The sequence below is a fragment of the Equus asinus genome, chromosome 14 (genome assembly GCF_041296235.1).
Source record: "Equus asinus isolate D_3611 breed Donkey chromosome 14, EquAss-T2T_v2, whole genome shotgun sequence".
Lineage (NCBI taxonomy): Eukaryota > Metazoa > Chordata > Mammalia > Perissodactyla > Equidae > Equus > Equus asinus.
The window spans coordinates 48,589,223-48,612,729 of NC_091803.1; the positions used below are offsets into that span (position 1 = coordinate 48,589,223).

General features: G+C 61.1%; 3 protein-coding genes across 4 annotated transcripts; 2 read left to right on the top strand and 1 right to left on the bottom strand.

The window, feature by feature from the left end:
- Positions 1-8,212, top strand: CCDC154 (coiled-coil domain containing 154). Its single transcript, XM_070483997.1, has 17 exons — positions 1-10; positions 113-350; positions 441-627; positions 851-891; positions 1,221-1,316; positions 1,770-1,893; positions 3,806-3,907; positions 3,983-4,111; positions 4,185-4,309; positions 4,640-4,766; positions 4,855-4,992; positions 6,152-6,271; positions 6,355-6,431; positions 6,839-6,956; positions 7,384-7,470; positions 7,778-7,965; positions 8,086-8,212. Exons 1-17 carry the CDS (start codon positions 1-3, stop codon positions 8,210-8,212), a joined length of 2,034 nt encoding a protein of 677 aa, XP_070340098.1.
- Positions 7,259-17,187, bottom strand: PERCC1 (proline and glutamate rich with coiled coil 1). Of its 2 annotated transcripts, XM_044746397.2 has the most exons (4): positions 15,894-17,187; positions 14,659-14,823; positions 14,018-14,140; positions 7,259-9,941 (listed from the first exon to the last, which is right to left on the bottom strand). In XM_044746397.2, exon 4 carries the CDS (start codon positions 9,893-9,895, stop codon positions 9,062-9,064), a length of 834 nt encoding a protein of 277 aa, XP_044602332.1. In that variant the 5' UTR covers positions 9,896-9,941; positions 14,018-14,140; positions 14,659-14,823; positions 15,894-17,187; the 3' UTR covers positions 7,259-9,061. The 2 variants fall into 2 exon arrangements, with proteins under 2 accessions (XP_044602332.1, XP_070341363.1); XM_070485262.1 differs by lacking the exons at positions 14,018-14,140; positions 14,659-14,823; positions 15,894-17,187 and adding an exon at positions 11,252-11,771.
- An 890-nt stretch (positions 17,188-18,077) lies between these two features.
- On the top strand, positions 18,078-20,058 carry UQCC4 (ubiquinol-cytochrome c reductase complex assembly factor 4). The gene is made up of 2 exons (XM_014848922.3): positions 18,078-19,063; positions 19,147-20,058. The coding sequence occupies exons 1-2, from the start codon at positions 18,831-18,833 to the stop codon at positions 19,517-19,519; spliced, it is 606 nt and encodes a 201-aa protein (XP_014704408.3). The 5' UTR covers positions 18,078-18,830; the 3' UTR covers positions 19,520-20,058.
- The last annotated feature ends 3,449 nt before the right edge of the window (positions 20,059-23,507 follow it).

Sequence of the window (23,507 nt, forward strand, 5' to 3'; positions counted from 1 at the left end):
ATGAGCCAAGGTGAGCTCGCTGGGCACTTGCTGCAGGGGTTTGGGTGCGTGTGATCCTGCGCTCTACCTGCGAGCTGGCACCCCTCGTTGGCCCAGGAGGCCGAGGGGTGAGCTCCAAGGTGCCTTCTTGCAGAGCTAGCTGGTAGCAATCCCTCGTTGGGGGCCTCGCTCCCCTCCCAGCTGAGCACCATCACCCTGGAGGACCTGGGGCTCCTGGAGGAGGGGCTAGACAGCCCTGAGGCCCTGAGTCTGGAGGAGATCTCAGGCAGGTGTGAGCCCAGCTGCCAGACATCCACCATCTCTGTCCCGGAGCAGGACACCCCCGAGCGCTGGAAGCAGCTAGAACAGTGGTGAGCCCCGTGGGGAGCAGGGACGGGCCACCCACACTGTCAGCTCCCAGCAAGCGTGGCTTGACCCGACCGGCACCTTGCCCCGGCCAGGGTGGCTGACCTGCAGGCCGAGGTGGTGTCCCTGCGGGGACACAAGGACCGCTGTGAGCACTCCATGCTGAGGCTGCTGCGGGAGCTGCTCCAGGTGCGCGCCTGCGTGCAGCTGCAAGATTCAGAGCTGAAGAGGCTGCAGCAGGAGGGGCTGCAAGTGGCTCGGGGCCCTGAGGAGGCCTGCGAGGTGAGCCACCCTTGGCCAGGAGGAAGCCCCCACCCAGAGGCCAGGCTCCCCTGTTCCCGATGTCAGGGCAGCTGCTTCCTGGGCCCTGAGCCCAGCTCAGCCCCTGCTGCCCAGGCCTGGAGCCCAGCGAATCGCTGATGCCCGGCTCCGGGGTCCTGTGTCTGTGCTGGTTGGGCTGTGGGGGCCCCAGGCCTGCGCTCAGCCCACACCCTCCTGCCTGCAGCTCCCCAGCCTCCAGAACCAGATGCAGGCCCTGGACAAGAGGTACCCCACACCTGTGGTGCAGGCCTTCGTGGGAGGGAAAGGGGCTTTGGGAAAGCTGTGACAGGTGCCCCCCCAGCTGAGGCATCAGCCTCGTTTCCCCCCGCTAGTTGTCTTGCTCAGCTAAGAAATACACATCTTGCCTGACTCAGACAGGTCTGGGTTTGTAAGAGCTCAGCAGCCACAGGGACCTGGGAGCGGGGAAGCTTGCTGCTGCGGCCCGCCAGCTGGGCCCCTAGCTCCCAAACGCCACCTAGCCTGCTCCGGCTGCTCCTCGCCACCAGGAGGGTGGGCTGGGCAGGCCTGGGGCAGAAGCGGCTCTTGTGTGGCAGGCTGGTGGAGGTCCGGGAGGCCCTGACCCAGATCAGGAGGAAGCAGGCGCTCCAAGACTCCGAGCGGAAGGGCGCTGAGCAGGAGGCCAGCCTCAGGTGGGCGCTGCCCGCCTCCCTCCCGGGGGGCTGTCTCTGGACCCACGGTGTGTGGTCGTGTGGGAGTCACCAAGGCAGGGCAAGCATTCTCCGGCCCCCGGTGCCAAGCTGCTGGTTGACGAGACCTCAAACCCCCTGTGGACCCTCTGTGGGGGAAAGAGACTTTAGCCCAGGACCCCCACCCATTGCCCTTCCCCATTAGTCATGCCCACCTGGCACCCAGCTCTCACCGTCTGGGAAGGAGAGGGACCTCAGCACCTTGCCCTCTCTGTTTGCCCAGAGCAGGTTGTATACCTCCTGCTCCACTGGCCTGGAAGTCAGCCAAGGACCCCCAGATGCAGGCCCCAGCCCAAGAAGGACTCAGTGTTCAGGGGCCCTGCCAGCCTCCCTGTGGCTCCCCAGCCAAGCCCTCCAGCTGGCTGTACTGCTGTGACCTGTGGCCATTGCCCCTAGGTTGGCCAAGCTGACTGGGAAGCTGGAGCAGGAGGAACAGGATCGGGAGGCAGCCTGTGGTGCCCTGCAGAAGAGCCAGGAGGAAGCTAGCCAGAGGGTGGACCACGAGGTGGCCAGGATGCAGGTACCCTGGAGGGAGGCTGGGCCGGACAGGGCTCTGGCATCCGTGCAGCCAGCTGAGTGGCCGGCAAGAGGGTCCATCTAGAAGAAACCCCGATGCTGCCCAGCCCCTCTCCTTCCTGTCGGTGGTTCTTCCCTTGTTCCAGCAATTTGTTTGGTTCTGTCCATGTGACCAGACCTGAGGGGCAACCCCAGTCCTGTGTTGCCCAATACGGCAGTCACTAGCCACAGATGGCTCTGCATATTGAAATTAGCCAGCATTTTAGACAATTTAAAACTCAGTTCTTCGATCATGTGAGCCACATTTCAAATGCTCAGTGGCCACGCATGGCCCGTGGCTGCCGATTTGGGCAGCATTGAGATGGAGTGTGGCCTTCATTACAGTCCCCTCATTAGCGCCATCTCAGCCTCTGCTCCCCACTCCCCGCATAACCAGCACCCAGATCAGGAAGCAGAGCATCGTAGCCCTGAAGCCCTTCTGTGGCTATTTTCAATCTCAGTGCTTCCCTCTAGGTGAAGTAGAAATTTCCTTCCTGAAGACGCATCTCTTGGGGGGCCAGTCCCGGGCTGGGGTGGTTTTCCCTCGCGCATGGCCCTAGGAAGTGCAGGGGACTAGGCAGGCACGTCTCCAGACCTGGCCTCTTCAGCTCTGCAAATAGAGACCAGGGCCTGCGCTGCAGAGGGGAGGCCGGGGGCCGAGTGCTCTCCAGCTGCTGCCCACATAGCTCGGCTGCCCAGCTTCGGTGGCGTCCCCTCCCGCTGCCCTTTGGGAACCTAGTGTCTTCGCTCCATCGAGAGGCTGCCTGCCTCCTGCCGGCCCAGGATCTCCAGAAAGCATTGGGCCCAGGGATTCCTGACATGCCAGGCATACTCATGGGGTGCCTGCCTCTTCCCCGAGTGCATTCTAGGGCTGGGATCAGCAAACTGTGGCCCACCACTTGTTTTTGTAAATAAAGTTTTATTGGCGCACAGCCACACCCATATTGTCCACGGCTGCCTTTGCCCTGGTACCGCAGGGCTGAGGAGCTGGGACCGAGTGCCTGTGGCCCATAAACCTAAAACATCTACTTTCCGGCTCCTTACAGCAAGATCTTGCCAACCCCTGCCCTAGGTCCTCCCACATGGGGTAGGGGCTTAGGGCACAGCTGCTCTGTGGGCTGTGGGCAGCTCTCCTGGCCCTGGGAGGGATCTGTGGCTGCAGAAAAGGTGCCTTGTGCCAGGGCCTGCTGTCCTGCGGGTGTGTGAAGCCAGGAGACGGCCTGGCTGGGCTTTGACTCCCCACTAGTGCTCCCCCGGGACCTTGGTGCAGCACAAAAGGAGCTGATGTGGAGGAGGGAGAGAGGGCAAGGGCGTGTGCATGCATGCGCGTGTGTGGGAGTGTAGGCATTGTGTGCATTGTGTGCATGTGTGTGTGTGGATGCGCTGGATTTATATGTGCACATGTGTCTGAGTGTGCATGCTTTTGTGTGACTGTGTGCACACATGTGCATATATGTGTGTACATGTGCACAAGTTTGTGCTGACGTGCATTTGGCCTCCCTGCCAGAGGCTCCCAGCTCTGGGTGTGATTTGGTGGCTGCTGTGCCACCTTCCCTGGGTGGCATCTGGTGGTCACTGAGAGCACAAAGTGTGTTCTGGACCCACGGGAGCTCGGTCTTCAGACATTCACAACCCTTGTGCCTGGCCCTCTGTGGGGACATGTGGTCCCTGCCCTTCCTTCCTCAGGAGGGTATAGCGGGCCGGGCTCTGGCAGGCTCAGGGACAGCAGTGGACACAGGACCAGAGCTCCCTCTGATGAAGATAGTTGGGCAAGAAAACAACCAAGCCCATGAGGGCGCAGTGGTCAGGGGTGGCCGTGGCAAGGAAGATGCCCAGCACGGAGGCTGCACGGTGACCACGGGGACCTCCCTCCGCAGGCCCAGGTGACCAAGCTCGGAGAGGAGATGAGTCTCCGCTTCCTCAGGAGGGAGGCCAAGCTGTGCGGCTTCCTGCAGAAGAGCTTCCTGGCCCTCGAGAAGGTGGGAGCCGTGGGCAGCTGGGCCTGGCCGCCTGCACTCGCCGGGCTCGAACAGACAGGGGTGGTGCCCCCACAGAGAATGAAGACCTCGGAGAGCGCTAGGCTGAAGGCGGAGAGCGGCCTGCGGGAGGAGCTGGAGAGCAGGTGGCAGAAGCTCCAGGAGCTGGACGAGGAGCGAGTCCAGGCCCTGTGGGGGCAGCGCAAGGTGGGTGGCCGCGGGCTAGGCGTGGGCTGGGGTGTCCAGGGGCGCAGGTCTCAAGGCCGCCTCCACACAGTAGCAGGAAGAATGCCACCTCCTGGAGCAGTGCCAGGGCCTGGACAAGGCCGTGGTCCAGCTGACCAAGTTCGTGCAGCAGAATCAGGTGTCACTGAACCAAGTCCTGCTGGCTGAGCAGAAGGCCCGGTAGGTGTCGGTCAGGCCGGGTGGAGGGGATGGCCCTTCTCCCCCGAGTCTGGCATCCCAAGCCCAGCACCAGGCCCAGTGGGGCACCCTGGGGCAGAGTAGCTGCCCTCTGGTGTCCCCCCACCAGCCTGTCTTTCACAAGGGAACTCTGTGTGGCAGCAGTGGACGCAGCCCTGTCTTGGTGGCCTCTGTGATAACACTCCATCCTCTGCTCCTTGGGCTCTCCTAAAAGGTTCTGGGGCCAGCACCCAGGCTCCCCTCCCTGGCCCAGCAATGAGGGGCAGGCCAGCCTCAGCTGGGGGACAGTCTCTTGATGGCGTCAACCCCCAGGGACGCCAAGGGGCACTTGGAGGAAAGCCAGGCTGAGGAACTGGCCGCCTACCTGCAGGAGAACCTGGAGGCCATGCAGCTGGCCGGCGAGCTGGCCCAGCAGGAGACACACAGCGTGCTGGAGCTGGTGAGGGCGTCAGGGACCGAGTCAGGTCTCCTTGCAGGGTACCCCCCGTCCCCACACAGGCACCCACACTCAGCCTGGCCTCCCGCAGCTCCAAGAGAAGAGCCAGGCCCTGGAGGTGTCCGTGGCTGAGCTCGTCAGGCAGGTGAAGGACCTGAGTGACCATTTCCTGGCCCTGAGCTGGAGGCTGGACTTGCAGGAGCAGACGCTGAGCCTGAGGCTGCGCGAGGTGAGCAGAGCAGAGCTGCGTCGGGGCAGGGCATGCTTAGACAGGTGGGGTCCTGGCGCCCCTCCTGCTCCCCAGCCATCCCTGAGGGTGGAGGCTTGACCGGCGGATCCCAAGCCTCCCACCCCCACACAGCTACTGTCTGCAAAGCCTAGGGTGGTTCTGAGCCCCAGAGGCCAGAGGTCAGCTGCTGAAACTTTCAGAGGCCGACGCCCCACCACTCAGGGGACTCGGCCAGCCGCGAGGCAGCCTCTGCCCCAAGGGTTCTTTTTTCTCCTTTTTTCTAACAGCTTTATTGAGGTTTAATTCACACACCACACAATCTACCCTTTAAAAGCATACAGTGCAGTGGTTTTTCTTAGATTCACAGTTGCACAGCCACCAGCACAAGCCCCTGTAGAACTTTTTATCACCCCACGAGGAAGCCTTGTCCCGTTAGCGGTCACTCCCTGTCGTTCCTCCTGCCCCCCGCCCCTGGCACCCACTCATCTGCTTTCTGTCTCTGTGGGTTTGCCTCTTCTGTGGACGTTTCACAGAAACGGGCTCACACCCTCTCTCCCAGAGCGGCGTGTTTTTGAGGTTCATCCGTGTTTTAGCGTGTGTCAGTGCTTCATGCCTTTTCATGGCCGAATAAAATTCCACTGTGTGGGTGGACCGACTGGTTTATCCATTCGTCAGCTGACGGACACTGGGCTGTTGCCCTTCTTGGTGATTGGATGGCGCTGCTGTGGACGCACATGTACACCCTTTGGCTGTGGGCTGGGTCCCCCTGGCCTGCCCTGCAGCCCCTCTCCTGCGGGTGTGGGCAGGCTGTCTGCCCTCTGTTCCAGTCCCTACCAATTCCCGTGGGCAGCTGGGGCTGGCATGTGGAGGGGGCTGAGCTAGGCCTTCTTCTTACGGATGTGGCTCTGCCCAGCCTGGTGGCCCTGTCTGGGAAGACCTTGTCCCCAGATGTGCCTGGCCAGGACTTCCTGGGGTTGCGTGTGGTCTGTGTGGACATGCTCAGAGTCAGAGGTGGACGTGGGGGCCCCGTGCTGTCCAGGAGCTCTCTACTGCGTGGGTGCAAGTGTCTCGGGTCCTACTGGCTCCAGTGGGCCCCATGTGTCTGTCTGTCCATTCTCCATCTCTGGGTTCTGGCCCTCACTGAGTCTCCATGTCCCAGGCAAAGAGTGAGTGGGAAGGCGCAGAGCGGAAATCCCTGGAGGGCCTGGCCCGGTGCCGGGAGGAGGCCGAAGCACACCTGAGGGACGTGCGGGAGAAAGTGGACAGCCTGCCCCGGCAGGTGGGTGAGGGCTGGGGCTGCAGCCTCCCCCGCCCCTCTGTGCCCCCCTTAGCTGCCCGCTGGCCCCTGGCTCCTCGTTTCAGATAGAGGCTGTCTCCGACAAGTGCGTCCTCCACAGGAGCGACTCAGACCTCAAGATCTCTGCCGAGGCCAAAACCAGGTGAGGGCCCGAACCCCCTGCCACGGCCTGGCAGGACCGTGGTCCCTGGGGAGGGGAGTGAGCTCTGCTGAGCATCAGAAGCAGGGCTGGTCCCCTCCCCAGGAGGGTGCAGCTGTCTCAGAGCAAGCCTGGTGCATCAGCAAGGCTTCCTGAGAGCGCTCCTCCCCAAGCCCCCAGCACCTGTGGCAGCTCCGACCCCTCCCCAGCCTGGGTCTGGTGCACACCGCTGCAGCCTGCACGTATCCCTGAGCCTTTCCCTCTGTCACCTGCTGGGGACCCCCAGTCCCCCTTGGAGGGGTGACAAGGCTGAGCATCTTTGTGCTCTGCCCAGGGCCTCCTCCCTCCACCCACCCTGCCCCCCGGGCACCCCCTAGAGCCTGGCAGCCCCCTGTCTCCTGTGCCCACAGAGAGTTCGAGCTCGGGGCCATGCGACAGGAGCTGGCTGCTGTGCTGTCGTCCGTGCAGCTTCTCAGGGAGGGCAACCCTGGGCGGAAGATCGCCGAGATCCAGGGCAAGCTGACTACGGTACCCTCGGGCCCCAGCGCCCCTTGCACTCAGGAGAGTGGGCGGTCACCTGATTCAGACAGGACAGTTCCCTTCATGGGGCCCCAGGGAGGCTCAGATCAGGACACCTCATGCGGGGGCGTCAAGACTCGCAGAACCAGCTGTCCTGCTGGGTGGCTCTGCATGTCTCAGCCTCCAGGAATACCAAGTGGGGGCACCTTTGTGGAGCCCCCAAATGCTGAGGGGCATCAGCAATTGCAGGGAAAGGAGCGGCCCCCAGCACCAGCCGGGTCCCACCTTCTCATTGGGCTGTGACACGCCCCGGATCCCACCCAGGGGCGAGGACCCACGTGTCACAGGCCAGCTCCTGCCCTGAGTGAATGAGGGGGGCTGCCCCCAGGCCCGTAGACTCCCCACTTCCATGCCCACGAATGGGGGCCGCATTTAGTTTCAGAACCAAATAATGAAATTGGAAAATAGCGTCCGGGACAACAAGGCCGTCCAGAACCTCAGGTTTAATACAGAAACCAAGCTGGTGAGAGGTGGCCCCAGGCTGGACCCTCACCTGGCCCCTGTGGCTCCACGGGGTTCCCAGGCTCTGCGGGTGGCCGCCTTCCTCTGGTGGAGCCTGACTCCCACCTCCCCTTGCCCCTCCCAGCCTGGCCCGCTCCTGGCCGTCTGTCTGTCTGCGTTTCTGGCCCAGGCAGCGTTTCTGGGCAGATAAGGCCCTGGTTTGCCCAGAGGGAGATAAACCCCATTCACCGTTGCCCCCCCATCCCCCACCCCCTGCATTCCTGCGTCAGTTCCCCCCCTCCCGCCCCCATGCTCCACTGCGTCCACAGCGCATAGAGGAGATGGCCACCCTGCGGGAGAGCATGATGCGCCTGTGGAGTGAGGAGGGCCCGTGGGCCCTGACGCTGGGCAGCAGGAGGGTCCTCATGTCGCTGGTGAGGCAGCGGTTCTTCATCAAGGACGTGGCCGCCAGCGAGGTGGTCCCCGTGAACCGCTGGGGTGTGTATCAGGCCGTGAGGTAAGCAGTGGGGAGTCACCTTCTGGAGACCCCTCCAGGTCCAGGTTCGGGGCTGGGGGAGGCCCCGAGGGCAGTGGGCAGAGGCAGGATCCAGGAGCCGTGAGCCATATCTCTGAGCAGGTGGCTGAGGTGGAAGTCGGTCCTCCTGAGCCTGGTGGCCCAGCGGAGGCCAAGAGCGGTCTTGGAGAAGTCCCTCAGCTGGGAGCCTGCCCAACAGCTCATGTCCTTGCCCCTTTCCCAGAAATAAATGTGCCAGCTCCTGCTCCTGTCAGAGCCCAGAATTCCCACCCAGGGGGTCAGGACGCCACAGGCAGTGGGAGTGACCAAGGGGACCCTTCCCAGAGCCTGTCTGTCCCCAGACTCCCAGAACCCCTTTCTGCCCAAGCCAGCTGAGCCCCAGGCCCACCCACTTTACTGGGGCTTCCCACCAACAGGCACAGTGGCCTGGGAGCCCCACTCACCCCTAGCTGGGCCCCCTAGCAGGCAGGTGGCCCAGCCTCGGGGTCCATGGCTGCCGGCTGTGCGGTGCCCGGGGAGGAAGTGGCTCTCCCTGCCCTCATGGAGGGAGCAAATAGCGTGTTCACCTATGCCCTCGGGCAGCACCCCCGCTTCCTGCCGGTCCATGAAAACCCTCGGCTCATTCTGCTGTAGCCACCTGCTGCGGGACTGTGCGGAGGCACCGTGCTGGGGCCAGCCAGGGGGATGGGCAGTGAGGAGAGCAGTGGTCTGGATGGAGAATGAGCCTTGCCCAGTGGGGGGCACCATGTGTTCACCCACTGAGCCCATGGCCTCCAAGAGGCCACAGCTCCTGCCCTGTCCTCCCCACTGTGGGCAGAGCTCTGAGGGCCGAGGGCCAGGGTGGCCAGGACTGTGGCTCCTGCCCGTTCCCTGCCCTGGTGGCCTCTGGTTGTGGCAGCTCCAGGCCCCAGGATGAGCCCAGCCCTTCTTCCTGGGCCTGAGAAGTCCCCGCCTGAGCTGGTTTGTCCTGCTAGTGGCCACCCTGGTTGGAGGGCCCCGGGGGGCTCCCAGGAGAGGGATCAGGAGAGTCTGGACCCCTGCTGCCTCCGTCTCACCCCCGTTGACCCCAGCCCGCTCACTAGGCTTCGGCCAGCTGCACCCCCTCCGGGGCCTGGGCACCTCCACCCGGCAGCTCGGGGCCGGCCTCCGCTGACCAGCTGGCCAGCAGGTCGCTGAAGTCTGGTGTGCCTGGGTGGAGCAGGCCCAGGGGGCTGGGCGCTGGCTCCTTCCAGAAGGAGGGGGGCAGCTTCCTCTGGGTCATGGGGGTGATGTGGCCGTACTTCTGCTCCAGCCGCAGCCGGCGGCCAGCCCATGCCCGGGGCCCCGGGTACTGCCGCAGCCCATAGTCGAAGAGCTCTGCCAGGGGCCCCAGCGGCTGTGCCCTGGCCCCACCGAGGCCCGGCCCCCGCACCTGCCCCTGGGGACCCCCGGGCAAGCGGACCCTGGGCTCGGCAGCCACGCTGTCATCAGGGGGCCCACCCTGGGCCAGGTGCACCAGGTCGGCACAGTACAGCTCCCCGGCTGAGCTGCCCACCAGGCGGCCATTGGCGTAGATGTCACAGGCATCTGGGTCCTGTCCCCTGTCCTTGCGGCCGAAGTAGCGCTGGATGTCACTGCTGATGAGCCTGGAAAACTGCAGCAGCCGCAGCGGCGTCTCGGGGCCGCTCGGATCCAGAGGGGCCACTTCTGGGGCAGTTGAGGCCCAACCTGAACTCTGGGGGGCTGGGCTGCGGGCCCCTGGCCCCTCAACCTCCAGCTCCTCCTGCTCCTCCTGCTCCTCCTCCTCCTCCTCCTCCTCCTCCTCCTCCTCCTCTGAAGTGTCTGGGGGCTCTGGGTCTGAGGGCGGGAAGGGCCCATGGGATGGCAGGGGCAGCAGGAAGTCACAGAGCGGCTGGATCACGCCTGCGGCCATCTCCTCTACGCCGAGCTTCTGGGGCCTCTGGGGCAGCAGGCGCCAGCTGGGGAGGGAGGTGGAGAAGGGGCAGGTTAGTGGTCAGGGCCTGCATCTCTCCCCAGGGAATGGGTCACTACAGGCTTGTGGGGCCACCTGTGCTTGGAGAGGGCACTGAGCTTGGAAGAAACCGTGTGTGATGGGACCCTGGGTGGGTGGGCATGGCAGGAATGGAGGGGGAGAGCCCATGGGACGGTCTCCGGCCAGAGGAAGGGGGTGGTTGGCAGGCGCAGGGAGGCGGGGTGAGGGGACAGTGCTGCTGGAACAGTCGAGACTGGGGAACAAAGCAGGGGAGGTAGGAAGGAACCTGGCCCAGGGGTGGGGTGCTGGTGGGTTTGGGGCCCTGGAGCCCGGAGACTGATCCCAGCGTGGGGTTGCTCCGGTCCTCGGCTCAGGTGCCAGATGGAAGAGGGGGACCCTCGGCCCGTCACATGGTGCCTGGGGCTGGAAGGGTTCTTCGTCCCTGAGATGCCCACACTGAGCCCAGGAGCTGGGCCTGCTGCCTCAGCCAGCTGCTTCCGGGGCTCCAGGGGATGCTCAGAGTTGGTGTCAGTGCTCCTGTCCCATCTAATTTTAATAAACGCTGTCATGCCCCGGGCTTTCATCTGCTCCCTGCGGGGGGAGGTTGGTGGAAGAGAGGACACCTCGGGCATGCCTAACCTGGGTTTCCTGGGGTCAGGGGAGGTGGGGAAGGCGTGTGGGCCTGGGGCTCACAGGACTGGAGCGGGGGTGGAATTTGGGAAGTGACTGATAGGATGGGCTGATTCTGAATGCCGGAGCACCCCCCCACCCCCAAGACAAGTGCCACCAGCCCCTTGGGCTGAGCGGGGAGGCAGGTGGGAGAGCCCTTTGGCCTCCTGGCAAGAGCCCCAGGCAGGAGGGAGGAAGAAAGGGAAGGTGGTGCTGAGAGAGGGAGAGGGGCTCACTGCTTGTCAGAAAATAACCTGACCTCATCCCCTGAGGGGGCCGGGTGAGTGCACAGGCGTCAGGCAGAGTCAGGCCAACCTGGGAGGGCGGGGAGCAGCCCAGGCCTCCCCTCTCCCTGCCCCCTCTGGCCACGCTGGCCTCCTGATCTTCCCTGCCGGGGTGTCCCGTGGCCCCAGCATTGGACCGTGGCGATGGTCGCTCCTGGGGAGCCAAGACTTAGCTCCCTTCCTGCCCCAAGCCTGTGCTTGCCCCAACAACGCCTAATTGATGGCCCAGCCCTGCTGGCAACCCGGCAGTGGGTGGGTGGTCTCCAAAGACCATCCGAGCAGAAGGGAGGGGGAGGAAGCCAGACCCCCCGCTACCACCAGCACCCTCCCGCCTGACTCCTACCTGCTGAGGCCTGCAGCTCCCACCGGGCAGGCCCACCTCCACCTGGGCTCAAGCATTTATAGGCGGGCTCCACAGCCGGCCAGGCTGGCAAATATTTGGCGACTGCATTGTCATCGCAGACCCGGCAAACAGAGCCCGTTTGCTTTAGCGCCCGGCAACCAGGCCCCGCGGGGGGAGTATGGCCTGCCCGGGGACCGTGGAGTGTTTGCCACGGTCCCAGCTGGCTCACACCCGGCAGAGGACCCTTATCTCCCCGTTCACTGGGGCCTGGACCCAGCCTTGTCAAATAGGCGGAAAATTAAATTTCATGCTATTTTGACTTCTGGAGTAGCCTTCTCTAGAAGACATCCTGCTTCTGCCGTGCTCCAGGGAACAGGGCTCCGGGACGGCCGCAAGACCTGGGAGGCCAAGAGAGGGAGGCTGGGGACCACCAGCCAGGGAAGGGGCTCATGCAAGTGAGGCCCCTGGAGCTCCCGCCCAGCCCCTCCTGCAGTCCCAGAGCTGCAGGTGCGTTTGCAATAAATCCAGCTGAACCCCTGCTCCCCCACCGCTCACAGAGCTTTGTCCCCAGGGGCCAAGCTGAGAGGGCACCTCCTTTCTCTGCTTCTTTTTTTGGCTCCCATGCCTTCCTCTGAGGGCTCTGTACCCCCAGCCCCATGGAACCTGCCTGTGGGGTGTCCTCACTGAGCTTCCCCGATGGGTTACAACCAACACCAGCAGCAGGACCCCAGAGGATCTGTGGCTCCCCAACGCCCCAACCTCCCTGGTGCCCAGCCCCTGCCCTGTGGTGCTGATGAGTGTCCTGGGGCCCATGTAAACCAATCACCACAAATTGGGGCTGAGAACAGCAGAGAGGGATACTCTCATGGTCTGGAGGCCAGAAGTCCAAGGTCAAGGCATGGGTGGGGGTTGGTCCCTTCTGGATGCCCTGGAGGGAATCCGTCCCGTGGCTCTCTGGGCATTCCTTGGCTTGTAGCTGCATCATCCCAGCCTCTCTCCCTGTGGTCCCATGGCCATCCCCCCACGGGTGTCTGTGTCCACGTTTCCCTCCTCCTGCAGGGACGCCCGTCATTGGACTCAGGGCCCCCTCCACTCTGACCTCGCCTTCCCTTGGCTGCATCTGCAGTGACCCTATTTCCACACAAGGTTCCACTCTGAAGTTGAGGCGAACACAAGTTTTGGGGGACACTATTTAGCTCAATAAGGGCCCTCCATATGTGACTGTGGCCCCTACCTTGTCACTCACCAGATGTGGCCCCTGGAGATGCCCACTGGGAGGACTCCAGAGTCCCATTCACTGTGACTCCCAAAGCTGCCACTGCTGGTGGGCCAAGCTCTGAGGACAGGACAGCAGCCCCTCCCAGCCTGGCATGTGCCTGGCCCCAGGTCCCACGGTCACACAAGGTTCCTGATCTGCCTTCCAGACGTGCGGGCTCACCCATCCATGGGGCCAGGAGGATGTGGATGCCACTCCACCCCTCCCTGGGTCCTTGCCCTTCAGCTCCAGGCTCCACGTCCTTCAAGCAGGGATGGTGCCTCTCCTACCTAGTGACACTCTGTAACAGGTGGGACGTGGACAGGGACCCAGGCCTTTCTTGCAAGTGGGGGCCGGTGGGCGAGTCTGCCATGCTGATTGCTGCCAGTCATTACTCGGGCATGTGGAGGGCCCAACACAGGTGCTCAGTGCTTGGACCCAAAGTCAGGACCCCCAGCTTTTGGGGGAGTGACCAGGAAATGGCAAGGTCCACCCCAAGAATGAGATCTGCACTGGGCCAGGTTGGTGGCCTGCCATCAGTGGGTCTTCACATGGCAGATGTCTCAGAACCAGGTTGTTTGCCTGGGGCAGGACCAAGGAGAGGGGTGGCGAGGGGCAGGGCCACTGCAGGCCCCAGGAGCAGGCTGCAGGGAGAGGGGAGGGATGCCAGCTCTGTGGGTGCGAGTGCCAGCCCTCCCAGCAGCCCACAGCGCAGACCTGTGAGTCCAGTCCGCATTGGACCTTGGTCCCCAAGAGACTGACTTCAGGCATGGCCAGGGTTCTGCCCAGAGACTCTGGGGCGCGATGACACTGTTGCCCAGGTCCTGGCTGTGGAGTGGTGCTGCTGGCCTCTCTCTGACCCAGCACAGCCAAGACTTCTAGGAGGCCCGGGGTTGGGGTTCCAGGTGGCTCCCAGGCTGCTGGGGCCCCAGGCTCCCTCTCTGCGAGATACAGCCCCTGCCTCCCTGCTGGCCCAGGGGGGTTGCAGTGATGGCCCAGGACCCAGGCTGGACCCCAGGGGAGGGGCCCACAGCTGCCCCAGCTGTAGCCGCAGCGCCCCCTGCTGATCGTCGGGGAAGGTCAGGGCCGGAGCCTGTGAAGGGGCTGGAGACAGACCCGGGGTCTGCTAGTGGACTTCCACCTTGCTCAGCCCCGAGGGGGTGAGGCCACAGGGGCCATGAGATGTGCAGGCTGCGTGGAGGCCCCAGGAGAGCATTTGGACTCAGCCTCCAGCCTGCCGAAGTGGCCCAGCCTGGACAGTGGGGGTGGCCTGAGGAAGATGAGACACAGCCCTGCCTTCGAGAAGGTCCCGGCCCCTGGGGTGAGTGACCAGAGGAGGGGGCTTCACGAAGGAGGTCGATCCCAGGGCAGTGATGGGAGCAGGAGCTCAGCTCACCCAGCCAAGCTGCAGGAAGTGAAGACGTTCCAGCAGAGGCGACAGCCTGGAAAAGACCCAGGCAGAGCCCACACCCCTGTGGTCAACTGACCAATGGCCCCAAAGACATACATACCATAATCCCCAGGAACTGCGGACATGCCACCTCACATGGCAAAGGGACCCGGCAGAGGTGAGGACGCCGAGATGGGAGATGATCCCGGATTATCCCGTGGGTCCACTGTCATCACAGGGGTCCCTGTAAGAGGGTGGCAGGGGGTCAGAGTGAGAGGAAGTGTGACCGCGGAGGCAGAGGGCCAAGGCTTTGAGGGTGGACGGGGCCCCGAGCCCAGGAATGGAGCGGCCTCTAGAACCTGGAAAACGCAAGGAAGTGATTTTCCCCTGGAGCCAGTGGAGTGTGGCCCCGCAGACATCGACCTCCAGGACTGCACGATAATACATCTGTGTTGTTTTCAGCTCCTCCGTTTGTGCCCTGTTGTTACAGCAGCAACAGGACACTCACAGCGGGAAGTGTCGGCTGGAAAGGGGTCTGAGTGGCTTGCAGGACCTCCTGGACCTTCCTCCCGGCCACAGGGAGCCAAGATGGCCCGCACACTCGGTTCTTCCCTCTGTCGCTGGGACCAAATCTCAGTGCGAGGATGGGGCTCTCGTGGGGAGCAGGGCGCTTGATGGTCACCACCCCCAGGGCCTGCTCCCTCTCGAGGGCCGTGGTTTCCACCCCCACCCCACAGGCTGCCCTTCCATCCTGGTCTCTACCTTAGGCCCCCCGTCCGTGGAGCTGGGGCTTTGGGTCCCGCAAATGGTCCGTTCGTGCCAGCCACGGGAAGACTGTCCACAGCCAGCCAGCCCTTTGTCCTTCTTTGCTGGCATAATCCCAATGTTTTTCTCTGCCTGACCAGAGACCAAGGAGGAGACTCCAGCCTGGAACAGAGAATTCTAGAGTGAGGGAGAAACGAGCAGATAGGTGTTTGGGACGAGGAACACGGACAGTGCAGCGCGGGGCAGACATCTAGACAAGGGAGGCCTGAGACCGGAGACCAGGGTGGGTGCCAGAGCACAAGTCCCAGCAACCAGTGATGGGACCCCACAAGGCACAGTGTGAGGGAGGGAGGGCGGGGGACAGGCATGAGACAGATGTAAGAAGCAGACCTGGGGTCTCAGGAGGGGTGTCAATGAACCATCCCCTTCCTTTCCCCTCCTGAGTCTGAGCCATGTTCACATGGACCCAGGAGTCTGGCAGGTGAGACTGAACTCCACCTTTCGTTCCTGGGGAGTGGGGCTGGAGGACGGCAGCCTGAGAGGACCCTGGGTCAGTGGAGAGACACGCTTTCCAAAATCACTGCCCACACATGTCCAGCCCGATATTGGGAAGCCAGTCAGGCCCAGGCCGAGTGGCACGGGTGTCCCAAGCCCCGGCCACCCATTGGGGCCCCTGGAGTGGGGCTGGGGGCCCAGGCACTCAGGCTGCCAGGGTTGGGCCGAGCATATGTCCCAGCATCTGTTCCCACGGCCTCCCGTTGCGGGTGGTGTCGGGCCCTGTGGAGCTCTGTGCCCCCTGCCCCCGCCAGCCCCTACCCCTGTCGTCAGGTCTCAGTCCCAGGAGAAAGGCTCTGCTCTTCCGAAGGCGGTGGACCTGCCTGTCCCCACGCACCCCATATTGATCTTCCCGGGGAAAATCAATAGCTCCAATATGTCAGCTCTCAAGTGGCGCTACAGTAAATTACTCCCGCCATTGGGCACACAAGGGCTGCAGCCTCCCCGCCCATTAGTGGGACATTAGGCCTCGTGTGAGGTTTCTCTGTGTGCTTTGAGATAATGAAAGCTGAGGTGTTGGTTTATGCCCCAGGGGTTGGGGGGGGAGGGGGAGGTGAGGGGACCTGGACAAGAGCTGGCAGCGCTGGCAGTGCAGGCACCTGTCACCGAGTGCCTGGCTGGGGCTTGCCGGTTCAGGGAGGGGAGGGCCCCGGAGACACAGGGGCCCCGGGACGTACCTGGTTGTGGCTTTCCCCACTCGGGGCTCCACTGCATCAGAGGGTCAAAGAAACCATAGCATTTGGGCCATCGTTGCCCTCCAGCCCAAGGCCACTGGGACACACCTATGGTTGAACAGGGGGGTTTACGCTCCTTGCTGTGAGGGAGAACGCACAGCGCGGCCGTGGGTCTCAGTAGGAAGGCGTTAAGGACAGTGGGTCCAGCCAGCGTTGGGTGAGGGGCTCTGCTCTGGGTTCGACGCTGTCGGGAAGCAGGCGGCCTCTGACTGGGGGTCTGTGCCAGGCGCCTGGGCCTCCCCAACAAAGGACCACAAACTGGGCGGTTTAAAACCACAGAAAGTTATTTTCTCACAGTCTGGGGGCCAGAAATCCGGAACCCAGGTGTCAGCAGGGCCACACTCCCTCCGAAGGCTCCGGGGGAGATTGTTCCAGGCCTTTCTCGTAGCTTCTAGTGGGACCCGCAGTCCTGGGCGTCACTCCAGTCTCTGCCTCCTTCGCGTGGCCTTCTCCTTGTGTGTGTCTGTCCTCTCCTCTTTTTGTAAGCACATCAGTCCTTGGATTTAGGGCCCACCCTATCCAGTATGACCTCATTTTAACTAATTACATCCTCAAAGACCCTATTTCCAAAAAAGGTCACATGCTGAGCTTCCAGGTGGACGTGAAGTTGGGGGGACCCCTTCAGCCCAGTGCAGCATCTTAACACATCTCATCCAGGAGGGGGGCAGGCGAGGCGAGGCTCCAGCCGTGGTTGGTAAAAGGTGGCCGTCCCTCTCGCCAGCCAGGATGGGGGTGCTCGGTCTTTCTGAGGTTTGGGTCACGTCCATGTCTGGTGTATGTTCAGGTGTGACAGAGGGGTCTTGTTTTGTCTTAAGCCATCACGGTCACAGTGTGGCCTGGACCAATATTGATGTTCTCTGAAATTATGTCCAACAGGAGACCCCAGCTGTGAGCGCCAGGCCAGCTCCCGGAGGTCAGGGGCTGCTGTCTTCTTAAGACTCCACAGGACCCATGTCCTCTGCATTGTGCCTTCACCCCTAACAGAGACCAAGTGTTCGCTGGAGATGGGGACAGAGTGGGTGGTTTGGACACATGGATCTGCTCACGTTGTTAGCAGAGCGCCCCAGGAACGCGGTGGCAGTGCCTCGGGATGGATGGACGTTTCCATGCAGTCCTGTTATCAATCCTGACAGCTGCCCCAGGGACCCGCCAAGGGCTTCCCAGGCGTACAGCCGGTCCTTGAAGGACACGAGATGCCCATTTCACAGTGGAGGAAGCAGACTCTCGAGGGGTTAAGTTGCTCGTCCAGGGCGTCTTATTTCTGTCACCAATCTGAGGCAGTAACCCAGACTGAGATGGGCTTAGTGGCCCCTCTAAGCCCTGGGAGGCTGCCCCGCCCTGGGGTGAAGACCCAGACCCCGCCCTCACCTCCCAGCTCTGCCTCCCCTCTGCTGTCCTGGGGAGCTTGTGCCCAGATACCCTAAAGCATCCCATCCAGGTGGCTGCATCAGCTGCAGTCAACTTCACTTCTAACCTCAGCACTGTTTGATTTTCACCTCCTGCAGGAAGCCCTCCAGGCTGCATACCAGGATGATTCTGGCCCATCCTCCCCACACTTTTGAGGCCCCTTCTCCTGCTCACAGTGGGTGTTCCTGGGGTTTCCTGTGGGAGAGCTGGTTTGGCAGTGACTCCAGGTGGGGTTCTGGGGTGGAACAGGTGGGGTAGGGCCCAGTGAGGAGGACCTGGGCACACAGGTGCTTCTGTTGACACAGCAGCTCTGAACACAGTCATGGCTGGGAGCTGAGCCACCGATGGGCATCCAGGGCCAGGCTTCCCCCAGTGGGGAGGACTCCCAGATGTTGCTGGGCTCAGAACACCTCCAGCCCGCCACCCTTGCCCTAATGTCTTGAGAGTTCCTAGGGGGCGCAGAACTGGTCCCAAGTCTGGTGCTTCTCCGGCCAGAAGAAAGGTGCAAGAGAGGGGCACTCCAGAACCAGAGTTGCTGAACTCCGCAGGCAGCACATTACAGTTCACAAAGTGGCCTCCTGCTCTGATTTTGTCACCAAGTCACCCCCAACACATCCCCAGAGTCCGTGGGGATGCCTGGATGCCCCTATGTGGCCTTCAGACAGGAGGACTCGGCAGAGCCAGGGCCAGTTTGCCTTGAGGGCGGAGGCTCCAGCAGCTGACCTATGAAGCCGACTGGGGAACCAGGCAGAGCAGGGAGCTCCGGGACAGCCTGAGGGACACCTCCCAGTCTGACTCCTGAAGGTGGAGGGACGGGAAGGCCCCCAGGAGCACGGGGCAGCCTCAGCCACAGGGAGGACGGCGGGCTGGGCCGCGCACATGGGAATCCGCCGGCCTGGGGAGGGGGATGTGTCGGGGGTGGGACGGCCTCCGAGAGAGCCGCTGGCGGGCCCTGCTGCGCTGGGTGAGGGGTCGCGGCCCCGGGGCTGAGCAAGCCTGTCTTGCCGAGCAGTTTGCCCATCCCGGCCGAGCGGCTCCGGGTGTAGACGGGGCCCCTCTTGCACGGCGCGGGGCAGCAGAAGGCCCAGGACGCGGGTGGGGACAGGTGCTGGACGCCGGGTGCCCCGGGCGGGCGGGGAGGACCGGCGGGTAGGCTCTATGCTCGAGGCCCCCTCCTAGTGGAGACACTAATGGAGAGGACCATTGCTGTGGCTGGAGTCCTATGAAGAGAGCCAGGCGCCGTCGCAGGCCGCGGGAGGAGGCGTCCAGGACCCGCGCCGGCGCGGCGGGAAGGGTGCGCGGCGGGGGCCGAAGCGCCGATCTCGGGTGACCCGGCCGGCGGAGGAGACCCGCTCCAAGTGCGCGAGGACCACGCCTCACCCCGCCCCGCGCCGCCGTGCCGGCCCCAATCCCGGCGCCGCAGCCCAGGGACCGGCTGCTTGTTGGGGCCGGCGGAGAACTACACTTCCCGCCATGCCTCGGCGGCTCCCCCTGGACCGCACCTGCGACGGAAGAGGCCGCCGGAGAAGGCGCGTCATTTCCGCTGCGCGACTGGGCCCACGTTCTGTAGTCGTGAGCGGAGGCCTGGGACAGCGTCCGGTTTCCGGTTTCGCGCGCGCGACGGAAGTGACGCGAGCGGCGCGCCGCAGCGCCGAGCGTGGAGCCGGGGTCGCGATGAGCCACGTCCTGCGGGCGCCGGCTGCCGGGTGAGCTCCGCGCGGGCTCGGCGGGGCGGAGGGAGGGAGGGCGGGCGCGGCGGGTGGGCGCGCTCACTCTCCCTCTCTTCCAGGGCCGTCCGAGCGCTGAGGCTCGCGCGCTGGTCTTCCCGAAGCCTGCATCCGCCGCCCGGGGGCCGGGCTCGGGCGCCCGCGGCTGAGAGCGAGGAAGAGGACGACCCTAACCGCCCCATTCAGTTTTCCTCCAGCACAGCCAACCCGTCCCGCTGGACGGTGGAGCATTCCCTGGGAAAGGAGCAGCAGCGGCCCTGGAGGAGGGTGCTGCCCTTCAGCCTGTCCCTCATGGTGCTCGTCATCTGGTGCTTCTTTAGGGAGGAGACCACCGCGGACCGCTGGTTGAGAGGGGTGTTGGAAGAGGAGGCGCCGGAGCCGGGCGACCGTGCTGAGCAGGCTGGAGCCGCGGCTGCCTCGGGGGCGAGAACTTGACGGGCTGCCCGCGGGGCCGGCAGCGAGGGAACAAGCAGGCCACCCTCGGGCCTTGATGCCGCGTTAGCCCGTTTCTGTCCCGGTTTTGGCGTCCCCAGCCTGAAGGACGGGATGGCGCACCTGGCCGCGCGGACCCGGTGAAGGTGGAGCGGAGTGTCAGCAGGTCGGAACCGGCTCCCCGCCTGATACTTGATGCCCATCGAATGCGTCCAAAAGCCTTTGCAGAGCCATAGGGAAGGTTCTGGTTGCCGCGTGTGCTCTTGGATTTGTGCCGTCTTTGTATAACGGTTGTCATATTCCGGAGCAATTCTGGTGACACTTGTAATCCAGTTTGCAGGTCGTTTGTTTTCTGAGACAGAGTAACTCGTAGAAGAGTTAAACTTTTTATTTTATGATGTACTGTGGTGTGTATAAATTGATGTTAGTTTTACAAACTGACAAATTAACAATAAATTTTAATTTGATCATGTGGAATTAAGCCAATCCCCCCTTCTTTGCATCTCATTAAAAAGAAAGGGAGCCTTTTAATCCTTTTTCAATTTCTTTGTTTTTCTTTTTCTCCCAGAGTGGGAACTGAGGGAAGAAACTTAAATGTAAATCGTGGAATACGTTATCAAAGGACACCAGAAATGATGACCTTCCACAGCTCTCTGCAAACTTATTTTTAGCAAGGCAACAACTTTCCGAGTAGAATAAAACGGATGAGTATTTCTTTCGACAAATTACAGGCAATATTTTAGGTACTAAAGGATATGTCTTTTAGGTACTACTTAACAGCAAACCTGCTTAATTCTGAATTAAATACAAGATGCACAAAGGGAAGATTTTATTTACTTAAGCTTCTAGGGGAAGGTTTGATCTCTGCCGGTTTGTGGTGGCGAAGTTAACTGGCAGTTTCTCTCACTCAGATGTTTGAGGACGGCTGGCTGTATGCCAGGACACTGGCTTCTCACAAGGCCTCTCCCTGAAGTGCTCTAAGTGTCAGGCACACCCTGGTAAATTGCACCTGTCAGGGAGCTGGGGCTGGTACTAGTCTGTTCGTTTTTTAAAGATGGAGAGACCAAGGTTTGCAAAGATGGACCTAGTCATGGCTCGGCCTGCATTGTCAGTGCCAGCAGGAACAAAGAACTGAGGCATCGTGTCTCTGGCCTGGCTTGCTTGTGACCTGTTTGGCTGTGAGCTATTTTGTTTGAGCAACAGTCATTCAAACTTGAACCCTTACTTTGCCCTCACTGGCTCCTGCAGGAACAAAGAACTAAGGAGAAGAATTTTTGTTTTAATTAGAAGTAATTCTCATGACAGAAGCAATAGGATTTATCTGGAATAGACATTGTAATAACCAAAAAGAAGAGAATCAGAAATGCCAATAATCCTGCACCACTGTGAACACTGCATTGTTTACTTTGCCAGATGGTTCTCGGGGGTATCTAGACTTAGGGTCTTTCAGAAACACAAGGGGGGCTGTATTGTTGTTGATGACACTTCATACCACAGGCAGCAGTATGAGTGCCTCCACGGTGGCTGTCGGTGAGGGCTTTTCCACTTCCAGAGTTCATGCCCCAGACACAGATGGGCTTTATCAGGAGCAAAAGACAGACCCAAGGCCAGCAGGTGACAGTATGGGCAGACCCTCCCCACACCTGGGCTTTTCAGGGGTGGCAGCAGAGCAGGTGGATAGGTGAACTGTTATTTAAATCCTTTTATTATTTAACTGTTTTCTTGGTATGCTTGTCTCATTTCCCCCACTGGGCTGTAGCTTTTCTTTTTCCCAGGGTGCTTGGCACAGACTCCGCAGATAAGCACCCATGAAGGACTGGAGAGGGCACGGACCAGGGTGGGCGTGCTAGACCAGAGCAGCTGCAGTGACTGGGGACCTGAGAAATTGTTGGGCAGAAGGAGGAGAAAATTGTTTAAGAAAAAATTCAAGGAAGAGGAGGTTAACTGGTCTCGCATCTTCTAAGCTGCTGAGCAGGGTTGGAAGGTGCTGGCAGTGCTGTGCATCCCCCTCAAAAAGTAAAGCACTTCTAAATTCACAGTGAGAACGCTGGTGCTATTTCATATGTCTGGGGACCACCCCAGGCTTTTAAGAATATTCTTCCAAAGCATGAAAAATGACACCTGGTCTTTACAGCCTGTTACAGTTCTCTTTGATCTCTTCAACGAAGATCCCTCTTGGGTGAGAAGGAACATTAGGCGTCTTTACTCCCACCTCTACAGCGAAGATCCCCAAAGTTCTTCATCTTGAGCCTCCCCTTTTCTGAGCTCAGGGCGGCTCTCTATACATTTCTAATGTGCGTCACAGGTCCCTCAGACTTCTTAGGTCCCAAACGGAATTCCTCTCTCCCCAAACCTCTTTCTTTGTTCTGTATCCCTCCTAGCTAGGGACGTGGGCATATCTCAGACTTCCTCATTCCTCATTCCTCGCATGCCGGCAGTCTTCAAGATCTGTTTATTCCTCTTCAGAAGAAGTCATGGACCCGGTCCTCTCCTGCTCCCTTCTGCTTGATTTTCTTCGAAAATGTCAAGTTGATTTCTTGCCATTTTAATTTCCAGGTTTAAAGGTAATATTTGTAGAGGGAATAATTCATTAGAAAAATCCGAACATATGAAGATCATCATTCATCCCACCAGCAAGTGATAGCTTTTATTTTACTGTATTACTCCTATTTCAAAAAATAACATGCTTGGGAACAAATGTATGAACGGTCAGGTCTTGCTTTGTTTTTCACCTCAATAGGAGCATTTTTCATGTCACTAACAGTTCTCAGGAAGCTTTGTCATCAAGTCACGGCATTGCACTCAGATTGGAACCGTTTCCTGACTGGGGGCTGCTAGGTATTCTCAAGTTTTGCTAAATAACTCTGATAATCATCTTTGTACATAAATCTTTGTCTGAATCTGATTCTTTTTTAGGTTGGAGTTCCTAGAAATGGAACAAATTATTTTCCATAAAGGTGAGTACTGGTTTGCCCCCCCAGCCACACTTCTTCAAGGGCTCCTCATGCTGAAGGTCACCGGTGTTGTGGTTGCTGTTCAGAATAAAAAAAAAAGTCTGCCCACTCCATGTTTTCATTTGCAATTTTTGGATTACTAGAGAGGTTTAACACTTAAAAAAAAAAAAGTGTCTTATGCCAGTTTACAAAATAATGTACTCTGGCCCTGGGTTCTCCCTCCTGAAATGCACACCCTGTCTCCTCCTGTCGGCCAGCTGGGCCGGGGCCCTGGCTGCTGCCGCCTGCTTCTCAGAATTCTCACTGTGCATCCCTGCCACCCTGTTGGTGACGAGTGTGTGTGGGGTGTCTCCTCCTTGAGTGGGAGCCTCAGATTCTTTTCCAAAAATAAACATTATTGATATACAGTTTACGTATTATTCAATTCACCCATTTAAAGTGTGCAATTTAAAAATGTTTCGTATATTCACAGGGGGCAACAATCACCACAATCTAATTTTAGGACATATTCACACTCCCTAAAAGAAACTCCCGACCCATGAAAGAGCCGCGCCCCATCTACCCCCATGTCTCCCACTCCCAACTCGGAGCAATTGGATCCATTCTTTTCGGCCTCAGCGCCCAGCCCCGGGGTCAGAGTGGAGGAATGAGTGAAGCGTGAGCGTGAGCAGCCCGTGCACGCTGTCTCGACACAGGGGACCTGTCGGCTCCAGCTGCTCCTGGGGCCCAGCTTGGGGTCGCTGTCAGGGTGTGCAGAGTGCGCGGGCCAGGAGTGGAGGGGTGAAGGCAGCAGTGGGGGTGGGGGACCGGGGCCGAGGCCCTCTGTGCGCAGGATGGGGTGTGGACCTCGGGAAGCCCGCGGGGGTGGGGCGATGCTGTGCACGGGAGATGCGGGACTGGCAGCGGCGGCGCGCGCGGGGTGTGTCCCTGGCGGGGCCGGGGCGCTGCGGCCCGTCGCGCGGCGGAGTCGGGGGTCCGCGCGGGTCTCCCCCAGGTGCTGGCCGCTGCTGCGCGCCGGGCCGCCCCCCGCACCCGCG

Bases quoted from the DNA above. Each gene is read 5' to 3' on its own strand.
- PERCC1 (XM_070485262.1), bottom strand. From the start codon at position 11,307: ATGCTTGAGCCCAGGTGGAGGTGGGCCTGCCCGGTGGGAGCTGCAGGC. The intron at 9,942-11,251 runs GTAGGAGTCAGG...CTCCCTCCCCAG, and splicing joins GGAGCTGCAGGCCTCAGCAG to CTGGCGCCTGCTGCCCCAGA.
- UQCC4 (XM_014848922.3), top strand. From the start codon at position 18,831: ATGCCTCGGCGGCTCCCCCTGGACCGCACCTGCGACGGAAGAGGCCGC. The intron at 19,064-19,146 runs GTGAGCTCCGCG...CCTCTCTTCCAG, and splicing joins CTGCGGGCGCCGGCTGCCGG to GGCCGTCCGAGCGCTGAGGC.
- CCDC154 (XM_070483997.1), top strand. The intron at 4,310-4,639 runs GTAGGTGTCGGT...GTCAACCCCCAG, and splicing joins CTGGCTGAGCAGAAGGCCCG to GGACGCCAAGGGGCACTTGG. The intron at 6,432-6,838 runs GTGAGGGCCCGA...CTGTGCCCACAG, and splicing joins TCTGCCGAGGCCAAAACCAG to AGAGTTCGAGCTCGGGGCCA.